The sequence below is a fragment of the Gymnoscopelus braueri genome (genome assembly GCF_963280865.1).
Source record: "Gymnoscopelus braueri genome assembly, chromosome: 5".
NCBI classification, from domain to species: Eukaryota; Metazoa; Chordata; class Actinopteri; order Myctophiformes; family Myctophidae; genus Gymnoscopelus; species Gymnoscopelus braueri.
The window spans coordinates 1,260,297-1,274,478 of record NC_137606.1 but is presented as its reverse complement, the minus strand read 5'-3'; the positions used below and the strand labels follow the sequence as shown (position 1 = coordinate 1,274,478).

At 43.6% G+C, this 14,182-nt stretch overlaps 1 protein-coding gene across 5 annotated transcripts in view; it reads left to right on the top strand.

Moving 5' to 3' along the window:
• LOC308085744 (coiled-coil domain-containing protein 9-like) overlaps positions 1–14,182 on the top strand; it is a 39,258-nt gene that overhangs the window by 6,811 nt on the left and 18,265 nt on the right. For all 5 annotated transcript variants that reach the window (XM_080429050.1, XM_080429051.1, XM_080429049.1 and 2 more), the window contains 5 exons: positions 7,580–8,143; positions 8,814–8,897; positions 9,044–9,208; positions 10,226–10,407; positions 12,055–12,116. In XM_080429050.1, the coding sequence (XP_080285176.1) occupies positions 7,580–8,143; positions 8,814–8,897; positions 9,044–9,208; positions 10,226–10,407; positions 12,055–12,116 (1,057 nt within the window). The remainder of the gene's footprint in view (positions 1–7,579; positions 8,144–8,813; positions 8,898–9,043; positions 9,209–10,225; positions 10,408–12,054; positions 12,117–14,182) is intronic.

The window sequence follows — 14,182 nt, the reverse complement described above, 5'->3', positions numbered from 1 at the left end:
CAGTCAGAGTTACAAAGTTACAGATACAGAGTAAGGAATGTATACAGCAATACAAAGGTAAGACATAACAATAAGATGCACCATCACTAAAGAACAAAAGTATACACCTGTACAAACTATCCTGCACTATGCAGAAAAATAACAATAACACCAGGTTACAGTGTCCTGTCAAACCGTGCAACCAGTACAATCACTGCAATGCAAAGAAAAGTGACAAAGTGTCCACAGTGCAATCAGTTCAATAACTATCTAAGTGTAATTAGAGGTCAGAGTCCTTGGTACATCTTTTATTCCAAGTTAAATGACCGGGAGCAGTATGGGTTAGCGCCCCCAGCCTGTGTCTTCCGTGAGGAAGAAGCCCAACAAACCCACGGTGAGGCCTTTAGGAGGGCCATTCAAGCAAACCGGCCCAATGAACCATCACGCCAGAAGGAAATGTTTGGATCGGGGTGTTGCAGCGGATCTGGTGCAGCGGATCTGGTGCAGCGGATCTGGTACAGTGCTCAGGTCCTGGACCTGGTGAGACGAAGGAGGAGCCCGGCCAGGAGGCCACCCACAGAGCCTAGTCCCTCCACGTGCCAGAGCCTCCCCGAGTTCCGGCAGAGTAGTTCCGGAGAAGCGGACTGAGTGGCCCTGTCTTTCCCTATAGGACTGACCGTGGGTCCTGGGACGTAAGTTGTGGCTTGATCAACCCCGGCTGGGTCACCTGGGCGAGGGTGTATGTTGCGAGACCCGAAACACCCTATGACCCCAGGCTACAACACTGATGATACGTCCCAGGTGCATCCATGTGATGTATTCTTTATAGACAGTTGACCTGGCAGAGCGACCAACGTGTGTCTCGTTGTAAATCCTCATAGCTACCTGCACAAAAGACATGCCAAGTCTCAAACAGTTCCACCCGGGGTAGGTGAATCTACCCCGGGATGCCCCACTATATCCTTGTGAAGGGAGAGGGACGTGTTTGCCATGATGGCGTCCAGCCTCCTCACTGTACGCACCTTAGCCACCTCCTCCAGTGAGGTCCCCACGACGGAGCCCACCTTCCTCACCAGCCATTTACAGCATCCTGTTGCACATGCCAAAACATCGGAGTCTTCTCAGGAAGAACAGCCTGCTCCTACATTAGAGTTTGTCAGACCAGTCCAACAACATGTTCAGGTGCACTCCTAGAAACTTGTAGTTGGCTACAATCTCCACCACCTCAGCATTTATGGTGCTGGGGACCGGAGGTACCCTCTTGGTCGTGCCATAGTCCACCACCATCATCCTTGGTCTTGCTAGCATTGGGCCGGAGGCGGTTTGCCTCGCTCCAGTCCACAAAGTCCTTCGCCATGCTATCGTGCTCAACAGTGTTGTCACCTGAGATGCAGCTGACCACCGCAGTGTCATCTGAGAACTTCTGTAGGGGCCATGTCTTGGAGTTGATCGAAAGTCAGATGCGTATACGGTAGGGGCGGCCATAGCTGAGTGGTTAGTGAGCCCGCCTAGAGGCCCTGGTTGCCCCAGGTTCGATTCCAGGCTATCCCAGCATATGTGCCGATTATATGAAATTTGTCCCTGAGCAAGACTCTTAACCCCAATTGCTCACAGGTTCTCATTGGAAACAAGACTGCAAGGACTTTCATGAACGACCTGTTAAAAGGAATTATCCTTATCCTTATCCTGAACAGGAAAGGTGACAGCACTGTGCCCTGGGGACAGCCGTGTTGTCACCAGCACCTCCGACTGACAACCCTGCAGTCTCACATACTGCGGTCTGCCCGAGAGGTAGTCTGTGATCCATGCCACCAAGCCGTGGTCCACATCATCAACGCAAGCTTCTCAGCAAGCAGTTGTGGCTGGATAGTGTTGAAGTAAAAACACATGATTCTGACTGTGTTGCCCAGGGTGTCAAGGTGTGTGAATGCCCTGTTTAGCATGTAGATGATGGCATCATCAAATGTCCGCCTGGTATGCAACCTGAAGGGGGTTGAGGTATTCACTCACCATCGGTCTCAGTTGATTCAGTACCAGACGCTCAAAGGTCTTCATGCTCTTTGATGTCAGAGCCACTGGCCTGTAGTCACAAGGTGTGACTTTTCTTAGGCACCGGGACAATGCAGGAAGATTGCCACAGTTGCGGCACCCTCCCCGTCTTCAGAGAGAGGCATATCGTTTGGATCAGCGGTTCTGGACAACCGGATCTCCATATATGCCTATACTATACTGATACGCCCAGCCCACGTATGCACGTACAGAGTTTTTGTGCATTAATTGTAAGATTGTTTCAAATACTCCTACCTATATCAATAGGAATGTGCTGCACTCCATTGTTCTATCTTTCAAATACATTATATGTGTAACATACAAAGGTTGCTTATTAAGGTTGTTCCTGAAAGTGTTCTGGGTGAAAATGTTGAATACCTTTTTGGGGATAGTGTTGATATTGTTAATTAGTAAATTAGAGTGCTCTAGATGGATGCAATCAGAAAATCGGAGCATTTCATATGTTTCCCCCCCTTCAACGCACTGCATTTCCATTTTTATTTGTATTGTTTAATATACTCTAGCCTACTGGCTTATTATCTGTATCAATAGGGATGTGCTCCACTCCATTTTTCTATTGTTTCAATAAAATTGTATGTGTAACATACATAGGTTGCTTTTTTTAGGTTGTTGATAGTGGTCATATTGGTAATAAGCTAATTAGAGTGCTCTAGATAGATTTAATCATTAATGGGAGCATTCCAATGTGTTTCTAATGCTAAAAAAAAACCATAAAATCGACACCAAGTTTGCCAAAAGTGTCAAAGGTTAAGTTATAACTCGTTTTCACATAGCCACCATCTTGGAAATATGCATATTAGGGTTTCAGACACACCCAATCGTAATGATAAGCATTCCAATGTGTTTTCAAAGGTCAAAAAACATGAAATAGACAACAAGTTTGTATTTGTAGCTCATCTGGTTCAAAAGTTACAGCCAAAACCGTTTTACATGGCGGCCATTTTGGATTTGGCCGCTATGGCGACCCCAAAGGTCGCCCGCTCGGGCGCCCTAGCTAAATCATTAGAGCATGCCCTGGGCTACATCTGGGCCAAATTTGGTGCATTTAAGACTGATTAGCACGAAAATATCCCTAAGGCCCGGGACTATTGCTGAAATATTGTCCATATAGGTGATTATGCTAATAAAAGCTAATTACGCTAATTCTGAAAATTGCTCAACATATCCAAGTTAGCATCCGGCAGTTTCTACATGCTGGGGACCCATACTCAACATTTCTAACATAAAACTTTGGTGTACTCAACATGTCCGGGTTCACAATGGGGCTCTATGGGCTGGCAAGTAGACTACAATGGTGGAACAAGTACTCAAGTAAAAGTATCAATACTGCAATGTAGAAATGCTCTGTTACAAGTAAAAGTCCGGAATTAAAAATGTACTTAGTAAAAGTACATAAGTATTTGCATCAAAATGTACTTAACACCGCCAAAGGGGAGAATTCTCCCCTTTTCAGTCAATGGTCTGAACCGCCAAAGGGGAGAATTCTCCCCTTTTAATTATTTTTATTTTATTCTGTTTTTGAATTCCTAAAAAGTTTCTCTAATTTTTGAGTATACATTTATAACCCTAACCCTAACGAAAAAAAAAAAAAAAAAATCCATTCACTTCAATGTTAAAAAATAAACGGACAAATAATTCACATTGTTTCTATAAAAAAATGATAAAAACCCTGGCAGTGGGTGATTTTATTATGAAAAAACTTTGGCGGTGAATGTGCCAAAAGTAGAAAGTACTCATTATGCAGAATGTCCCATTTCAAGTTTTCAAATGTATAAAATGTATACAATTCTTTTGAAAATAGCAGATCTACAAGATCACAATAGAGCTTGTAGATCGGCTATTTTCAAATGGCCGAAATGTGTATAGGGCTAAAGTGGGTAATGTAGGTTTTGTAATAATCAAAATCTACAAAGTAACTAGTAACTAAAGTTTTCAAATAATTGTAGTGGAGTAAAAGTATAATATTTGCCTCTGAGATGTAGTGGAGTAGAAGTAAATGTACCGAAAATTGGATATACTCCAGCAAAGTAAAAATACCTCAAAATTGTACTTAAGTACAATACTTGAGTAAATGTACTTGATACTTTACACCACTGTTGGTCGATATACATCCATAGCGAATTGCAACTTGTTAATCAGTTCACTTCAGTTCAACTTTATTGTCAGACTCAGAGTCCATTAGAAAGACATGTAACACAAGTAAGGTTGTGTTGTAATTTATTAGAATCAACATTTGAAAAATTTATATAATAAAGTAGCTGGTTGGACTTAATTGAGTAGTCGGCTGTTTACTGGCCAAAAGCCAGTGATATTACAGTAAAGGTTTGTGGTGGTTAAATAAGACTTTTTAAATTCAGATTCGTCTGTGATTCTGATTATTAGTGGAATAAATACAAAATAATGTAAATGCTGTGAATGTGACCTCATGAAGAATGTCCTATTAACTGAGCTGGAGACATCAGTTACTGGAGATATTAGGTTGCCAAAATATTCCCCAATCCTTGCAAAGTAAGATTGGAAGAATAAAATATTAATAGGCTGTTTGCTATTGCTGGATTAGACTACTCAGCTTGTTCTCTACCCTGGGGACCAGCTGGTTTTCAAATCCATTACCAAATCCATTGTGGTTCATGATAAACATTCTGAAAATGCATTTCTCCAAAGAATAAGTTCTGAAACAGCTGGTCTCGCTACAGTGAAATCAGTGTCCTCTTTCTTCCTCTAATTGTGCACTGCCTGCTGTAACCAATGCGAATTTGTCAGCCCACAGTAAAGACAGCGCTGGGGGCTGAACCGAGACACAGTGACTGGCTGTCATTTCACATCAACATAAACGAAAACCCCAAACCCGATTTAAGCAAATGGATGTTATTTTCCCTCCATGTGATTGTGGGCCTGGGGAGAAGATAACATCCTTATCTGTAACGTGATGACCCCGGCTCCTTGAAAAGACAGACTACGCAGCTCATGATCTTTGACAGCTGCTCATTACCCTGTTAGGTTAACACAGGCCTGTCAGTCTACTCATCAGGCTTAGAATCACACACCTGCCTAGTCTCGGCTTAGGTGTGTGTGTGTGTGTGTGTGTGTGTGTGTGTGTGCGTGTGCGCGTGCGCGCCACGTAGAAACCTGTGGTACGACCTGCCTGACTTGTGCTCCTCTTAGGGCCACTACACACCGCAAGACATTTGTTGCGATTATGCTCTCGCCCACCTTTTTTGCCGCTCGCCGCCAAAAACCCAGATCTGACGCAAATTCGCAGAGGTTTTGCTCGCTGTGTGTGAAAGGCTCTGCGAGACGAACCGGCCGCGATTCAAACACTCGGCGATGCCTTCCCGAGCATTTCTAGATATCTAGCGTGTTTGATATAATTTGCCTCTTTCGCCGACTGGACATCATACAGTATGAATGGGGTTGCGATCACTCTGCGAGGAGATCCGTGCTACAGCCAATGAGAGCACATTACAGCCACCGTGGCAAGGGGAGGGTTGCTTGATGTAACTGCCCACAACAAAAAAAATCTTGCCCGCATAATACCGCAATATTACTGTCCAGTCCTGCATAAGCCTGCAATATCTCCAATGAGATCCTAAAACATTACAAAACAGAATGAGAGAGAGAGATAGTTTGTTTATTTTGCGACGAGCACGTGGAACACAGTCAACACACACGAGAGGGAGAGAGAGCGGGGGGGGGGAGAGAGAAAGAGGGGGAGAGAGAGAGCGAGAGAGAAAGAGACTCTGATCCTCTGTACCAGGGGAAATGATCTCTTATTGAATGTAGACATATTCATATCTTGCTAAGTAAATCATGGATATCTGGTTTATTGTGGGACGGTGCAGTAGCCTATTTAAATACCGCCCAGCCCCGTAAGATTTACGTTTGGACCTGTGGGTAGCGAGGGATCCCGCTGCCGTTGCAGGGCTCTACTCTCGGCGAGTCCTGTCTGTGAACTATCTTGCAATGTGTGATCCTTTGTCTGCCACAACGATAAAAAAAAACACAACGATATTAAGACAGAAAGAGACTTGTGTTGTGCGAAATGCTTAACGATCAGATGACTCCCCCACCACTTTAAAAGTCCTACAGTGTGTACCTGCCCCTTGATCAGTCTTCAGGGGACATAAGTGTACAGTAGCAATTCAATCAGAGATCCTAGCGTGTTCCAGATTCCCTATAAATAACCCAGACTAAAGAGCAGCGGGCCACTGCGCTCAGGCTAAACAGACCAGAAGCTGGCAGGATCATGCCGTCTACTCTACTGAACTGATGTACCTGTCTGGATGCACAGTGATTAATGACAAGAAGGTTGAACGTGGCTGATTAGCCTGTCCCTAAATCCTGGTTATTAATTAGACTTTGCTTAACCTTTTCTTAATACCTTCTTTCTTCTTTGTCATCCTTGCTCTCTCCCTTTCAGGTCAACAGTCTTATCTTGTCTGTCTTACTCTGTGTTTGTCTTGCTCTCACAATCTTATCTGCAGTTTTGAATTTGCATTTGAAATTCCTCGCTATACCTCTGCTTTTGATCCATCAATGTATTGCGTTGTTTGAACAGAATTATATTAAGAAGTTCCGATTAGCTGTCTAGAACAGGGTTTTGTCTGTATGTACCATGTGTGGAGTGGGGCAGTGCCAACAGAAAGTCTTAAATACCTGGTCAAGTCAAAAGTAAAAAAAAGTGTTAAAGTTGGGTCATACTGTAGTAGACAATGTGCCCATGTAAAACATACAAATGTTCAGTGAATCTCAACAACATTGTTCTTTTGAAACACTTTTGGTGAAGTATTTATAAAGTTCGCTATTTCCATTTGGCCAAATGATGATAAGGACATGACCACAAGCAGCCAGCCTTTATAGTGCAGCTTTGCCACTGAAGATCGCTTTATTTGTGTGGCTACACAAACTGCACACATACTCTAGTACAGTGGTTCTCAAAGTGGGGTCCGGGGACCCCCAGGGGTCCTTGAGGGAGTTCCAGGGGGTACCCAGCTAAATGGTAGTTAGGAAACAAATGGACCCTTATGGGTCTGTAACTCAGAGAGCGTACAAATGGAACCAAATACGGGTCCAACCTAACGGGTCCATTTGGTTCCATTTGTACACTCTCGGAGTTAAATTAACATAGATTTTTACAATATAAATTGGGGTCCCAGAGATAGAAATGCCATTAGATGGGGGTCTGTAGCCTAATGCATGTCAAACTGGGGGTCCTTGAAATTTAAATGGTTGAGAATACTGCTAGAGCCATAAAAATCTTCTGTTATGGGGGTCCTTGGCATATCTTTTCAAATGGGGGTCCGCCGGCTAATAATTGTCAATTTGGGGGTCCTTGACATGACAAAGTTTGAGAACCACTGCTCTAGTAACTTACTATCCATTGCTAAGGATTGGACAAGGATGCCACGGCATTATTAAACCCAACCCTGACTTGTTTGGTCGAATAGTGGCCGAAGGACGAGGACTTGAAAATTCACCAACCATTACCAGGGATTTCATATTTATAGACAAGCATGTCTTCTCCCCACAGGAAAAGAGAGTGGTGAACGATTGGAAGCCCGGAGCGCCACGCGGCAGGAAGTCGTCAGAGGAGGGGGACACCCACAGCCCCCCCAGGAGGACGGGGTCGGGGCGCATGGGACGAGCAGGTCAAAGAGGAGGAGGTGGACGCCAGGAAAGGAGGGACCGAGAACCCCGCCTTGATAGAGAACCCCGTAATGACAGAGAACCCCGTCTCGACAGAGAACCCCGTCTCGACAGAGAACCCCGTATTGACAGAGAACCCCGTATTGACAGAGAACCCCGTATTGACAGAGAACCCTGTATTGACAGAGAACCCCGTATTGATAGAGAGCCCCGTCTTGACAGAGAACCCCGTCTTGACAGAGAACCCCGTCTTGATAGACCACCTAGAGATGGAGAGACTGGAGAGCCGGGGGGAGGAGGAGGAGGAGGAAGAGGAGGAGGAGAGAGAGAGTGGCGCGGGAGAGGTAGGAGAGGAAGAGGAGGAGCCAGAGAGGGAGGCAGAGAGGGGATGAGAGAGGGGATGAGAGAGGGAGGAGGCCCACAGTCTGGCATGGACAGGAAATCAAAGGTGAGTGAGAGAACAGGTGCACATGTTAATCTAAATGCTTGCGATTACAGAGGAGTTTGGCAATTTTGCCTCAATTACAAAACTTTGAATTACATTTTCTATCAAATATCATAAACCATCCTGACGCAGTAACAGGGCTCGACAGTGTGACCATTTCACTCATGCGGTAAATTGCATTTAGGAGCACGCGTGCGAATTATATTACCAGCCTTCTCTTTGTTTTTCAAGCCCCCATTTTCTGCACTGACACTAGACCACTTTAAAATGTTCTCTTCTCTCCACGAGTGCACACACATACTCTACACACACACTGCTGCACTGCTCCCGCCTTCTCTCACACACTCACATGTGCTAGCTCATTAGCTGGATGGCAAGTGCATTGCCTTCGTGAGTGTATAAGGGTACTGCATATTGTTTGGATTCTTTGAAACATTTGGGCGACTTAACTCTGTTGTCCCCTATCCCTTCATTAAGGATTGTGCCCCTGAAATTCTTTATGCACCCTTAAACTTTGCACATTTTTGCACAACACAAGTCAGCTTCAAGCCTTGAGTAAAAAAGGTGGTTAAAACAAGCGATCGACCCGAATTGTTCTTGCTCTGCTGCGTACATTGAATAATTCATTGACATGCCGTCCTGATGCTTTACCAGTGTTTGTGTTTGTGGACAGGAATGGGAGGAGAAGAGGAGGCAGAACATTGAGATGATGAACGAGGAGATGGATAAGATAGCAGAGTATGAGAGAGGGCAGCGGGTATGGAAAAACATCCTCCATCTAAATTGGAAAAGACTGTTATAACTGTGTTCACACCACTGTCAATGTGAGAAAATGTGATTTAGAACAGATTTGAGTGGACATTAGAGAGATGGTTCAGACCTTACCTTCTTTTTGTTCCACAGATGGATGGAGACAAGCCCATCCGTAACTTCCTGGACGACCCCCGGCGTTCTGGCCCGGTTCCCGACTTGGACCGTAAGGAGGGCAGCAGGAGACACGTCCGTAACTGGGGTGGCCTTGACTTTGACAATGTTAAGACTGGGGCTGAACTGGAGAAAGAATGGACTGTGAGTGGTGTTCTGTGAAACACAAAATGATGTGCCAAGTGTTATAAATGCACAGAAGTTTGTTGCAGCGGTATTGGTGCTTAAAAACATATTGACCAGTTACCCAGCAGCCAAATTAGTGTACCAGCTACAGCAGGACTGCATACAGTATAGTGATAGACGGCAGATTGTACACTTATTCACTTAACTAAAATAACAATTCCACAACAGAAAATGGTCTTCTAATATCTCCTACCTGAATGAAACTCCTCAATTACAACTTCAGTCTTACTGGCTGAGAGTGAGAAAAGGAGGGTAAACCCAGGAAAGAACACTATAGGTGGGATTCAGTCCTAGGCCAAAAGAATACTACGCGTGCAGGGACCATAAACACGGGATACTTCTGGATACTTAGGCTTGTCACAATTATTACATAATCGCCTAATCGCAATTATTTGAGATAATAACAATTATTTTTGCATAATCATCATAATCGTTTCCATGTTGAAAAATGTTCATGTATTTTCAAACATTTCAAAAGTAGTGGAAATAGCAGATCTACAAGCTCACTACGCGAGTTGTGAGCTTGTAGATCGGCTATTTCCACTATTAATGTTTTCTTAAAAGTATTACGTTATTTCAGATGTCAGTCATTTCTTTGTATATTTAGTTTATTTGTCGTATCTGCCCTGTGCAACTTCAAAGCCAAACCGAATTTTTTTTTATTTAGTATTTTTTTTATTCATATGTTCCAACAAAAACACAATTAAATCGTTACCCGCAATTATTTGTGTGACAGTGAATCGTCAAGTGAAATTTCATAGTCGTGACTGCCCTATGGATACTACCAGTAATGATCCTAGTGTTTTCCACTGCAGTGGCCTTTCTGTTACATGTGGCTCAAGAATAGTTCTTCAATAAGAAGAATACCTCTGGACGTCACTATCTTTTCTTTTGTAAAGTTTCACCATTTGTAGCTGGTTGATATCCATCCTCGTATGGCTAAATTCTTTGCCCCTTTATCTGTCTTCTGTTCAGAGCCGAAGGCCTGGTCAGAGGGGTTCTATGGACATGACCATGTCCATGACGGGCCGGGAGAGGGCGGAGTACCTCCGCTGGAAGAAGGAACGCGAGCAGATCGACGAGGAGAGGCTGGCACGCCACCGCAACGCCACGGGACAGTGGAGACGGGAGTGGGACGCACAGAAGACCGATACCATGTGAGAGCGGAAGGGAAGGGGAGGGAAAGAGGACATGAGATTAACCCATTCAAAAACCATTATTTTATACTTTAGGGTTTAGGCTATTCAACAATAGCAGATCTACAAGCTCGTAGCTGGAGCTTGTAGATCTGCTATTTTTTTTTGAAAAATCTTGAAAATTTGTGCAAACCTTTGAATATATATATATTTTAAAGCGAACTATTTTAACTCAAATCTTTGCTTCTGGGGATTCTGCGAATGTCTTTGAAACATTTTTTGGGGAAAAAAAATTATGTTGCTATAATATCAGTGGTTCTCAAACTTTTTCATGTCAAAGACCACCCAAAATGATATGTATTTGTCTGCGGACCCCCATCTCAAAATATTTTGTTCCAGGGACCCCCAGAAGCAAAGATTTGAGTAAAAAAATGTATATATATATTCAAAGATTTGCACAAATCTTCACAATTTTTTCAAAAATAGCAGATCTACAAGCTCATAGCGCGGCACTCGGTATGCCACGCTATGAGCTTGTATATCTGCTATTTTTTTAATAGCCAAATAAATCAAAAAATGACACAGATGCGTTCCCGGATTGAATGGGTTAATTGGACTGAGAGCACGAGATAAGAGAGGAGTGAGAAGGAGAGATGAGGAGAGCATGAAGGGGGGGGGGGGGGAGTAGAGGAGGGGATGAGATAAGCGAGGAAGGACAATAGAGTGGCGAGAGAGCAGGGACTAGGAGGAGAATAAGGGCAGAAGGGAGGAGGTGGGGGAAGAGGGACCTGCAGCAGCTTTGAGACTAGATGACTGTCAGAGAAGCTGCAGGGGATCCTGCTGTAGAGCAGTGGTTCTCATCCAGTGGTCCGGGTCTCCGGGGACCACCAGTGGTCCTTGAGGGGGGTTTCCAGGTGGTCCCCAGCTAAATGATGGAGGGCTGGTATAGATGGTCCCTTTATAGATCTTTAACTCTTGAGAGTGTAAAATGAAACCAAATGGACCCTTACGGGTCCATTTGGTTTCATTTTACGCTCACAAGCATTCAATTATTGTTAAACATCTGCCTTACTTAATTAAATAATTGTTATTTTGATCAACATTTGCCTGTTATCTCTCCTATGGTACCAACATCAATACAGCATGGAATTGTGGACTAAATCTTATCCAACAATAACACAATATATATATATATATATAAATATATATAATAGACTATAATAATAGTCTTGGGTCTGAGAGGCTAAATCTCATCAAACGGTGGTCCATGGCTCAAATGCCCAATAAATAATGGACCTTGATATGAAAAAGGTTGAAACCACTGCTGTAGAGGGGAATGCATTGAGGCATGGTGGTACTGTAGGACACTAACGAGGCATTCAAGCATCACATTGTGTGTGTGTGTGAGCGTGCGTGCGTGCGTGCGTAAAGTCAAAACAGGCGATGATGGTAGAAAGTGTGGACACTCGGGCACAAAAAGGACATATTGGTCAGACATGACGAGGGTGTGGCGTGGGAGGGGACGACGTGACCTTTTGGTGACTTTGCGTGCGTCTGCCTCAATAAAGGCATGTAAGCTGATGTGACGAGGATGCACAGCGACATGGCGTCTTGATTTGTAGCGCGTGTGCATGTGTTTGTTAACCCTGTGGCGTTTTTTTTTCACAGGTTCAAGGAGGACCCATCTGTTGCTGCAGAGGGCATGATGGCCGAGCATGGCGGCAGAAGAGGCAAGTCAACCTTCCACCTCCCCACACACAATGTCTTCTTTGTGTCTGGATAAAAACAACACACACACTAGAGTTGTTCCGATACCGATACCAGTAAAAGCTGCCGATACTGCCTAAAAACGTTGGTATCGGTATCAGCGAGTTTTCCAGTCTATTCCATTCCGATACCATGTAATTGATCACATGATGAGATTTTATTTACAGTAATGAATGTAAATGAATGCTTCAGTTCATGTTGCACTACTATTGACATTATTATTTTACTAACTTGGAGCTGCACTATTTATTCCTAGATCAGTGGTTCTCAAACGTTTGAATTTCAAAGACCCCCATAACTCTGAGAGTGTACAAATGGAACCAAATGGACCCATTACGGGTCCATTTGGTTCCATTTGTACACTCTCAGACAAGTTAAAGTTACAGACCTGTACATATACTGTACACATCATATGCAATCAGAAGGATGCAACGCCAGGCCCCTGCTAGCACCCAGTTCATTAAGCTTGTTATGTCAACGCCAGCTGATTGAACTCATTATGTAAATGTGCACTGTATTTCCCTGGTGGCCATCCAGCCCCCTTAAGCCTCTTCAAGGCTGATTTGAGAGAAGGTGACGGCTTTTAGAGGTCTGGGGACGTAAGCACTGCAGTGGAGCAGTGGTTGTTCCAAGACCCTTCATGCAAAGGATTTCATTACTTACTCATTGAGTGCCATTAACGTGTTTCACGTGTTTTTACCGCTATGGCGCAACGTGCCAATGACGTGTTTGACGTGTTTTTAAAAAAATAGTAAAAAAAAACAAAAACATGTTGTTGTGAAAAACATGTTCATCTGAAGATTTGCAGCTCCATCCACTCCTTGTTTAACGTATAACTGAAAAAGGCTGTATCTCGCTTCCTAAGCCCTTTTTTTTTACTTTGAAAAAAACTCTGGCACTGGGACAACATACTATAGAAATAATTCCAAAAAATTAGCAGCGGTTCCGGTAGGAGACAGAAAGGAGACTCTTTGTGTCTCCTACTGGAACCGCTGCCAGTCATCAAATTATTGGCTTAGGAGTGTGACAAAAACAAAAAAATATAGATGAATTCAAGTCTCCATGGGGTGACTATTCGAGAGAAAAAAACGTCATTTTGGGTGTGAACTTAACATGAATTTGTGTCACTGGAAGATGTTTCTTTTGTAAATTTGAGCAAGGGGGAGTTTGTCCTCCGCCATGTTTCCTGTTGAAGATGTTCTGCTGGTATGGTGTGGAAGAGAGTTGGCTATGTGATGGCATTCTGTGTATAATGGTAGTTCTAATGTATGTGATTTTGTGTGGGGAAAATGGATGTTTGTCTTCTTTGTGTGTGCGCACGTGTGTCTTCCTTGCAGCTAGGGGGCGTGGCTCCCGTACAGAGCCTTGGGGCAGGGCCTCAGGTTAGACCATGGCATGTGATTGAGAATTACTACTGTGTGTTTCATTGTCTATTTGAGCACTACAACACCCAATCTCAAACACCTGCCCCCTAGCTTGTAGCATTTTTAACCACTTACTCCTATCCTTGGTCCCCAAATGTAGTCCCTCTACATCTCTTTGCTTAAATTAGACGATCCATTAAGCTCATGTGTCGCAACTTGATGCGTTTTTGAGCTTGTAGGTCAGCTATTTTTGCAATTGTTTGATTTTTATGACATGCTCAGAATAGGGACGGTTAGGTTAAATTGGTTAAATCATATTTTGGAGCTATTATAACATAATATATCAGTCCATGACTTTCTTCAGGATCTGCATCAGCTATTGTAACTTCTTAACTTTTACATTTGACCTTTTAACCATTGAGCCATTGACATTGTCAGTTGTCTTTAAAAGAAAAAGAAAATGTATCAGGTAGGCGGGTAGTACTTTGATCTCATGCTTTTGTATTGTTCAATTTTGCTTTTACTAGGGGAGTTGTTTTGGAATTGGGTGGAAATAATTGTCCGACTTTATCATACACATTCAAATCCTCGGTGGTCATTTTTCCATTTGTAACTCAGACACGTAAGGGTCCATCTTATTCCGTTTGTAACACTGAGGATCAACA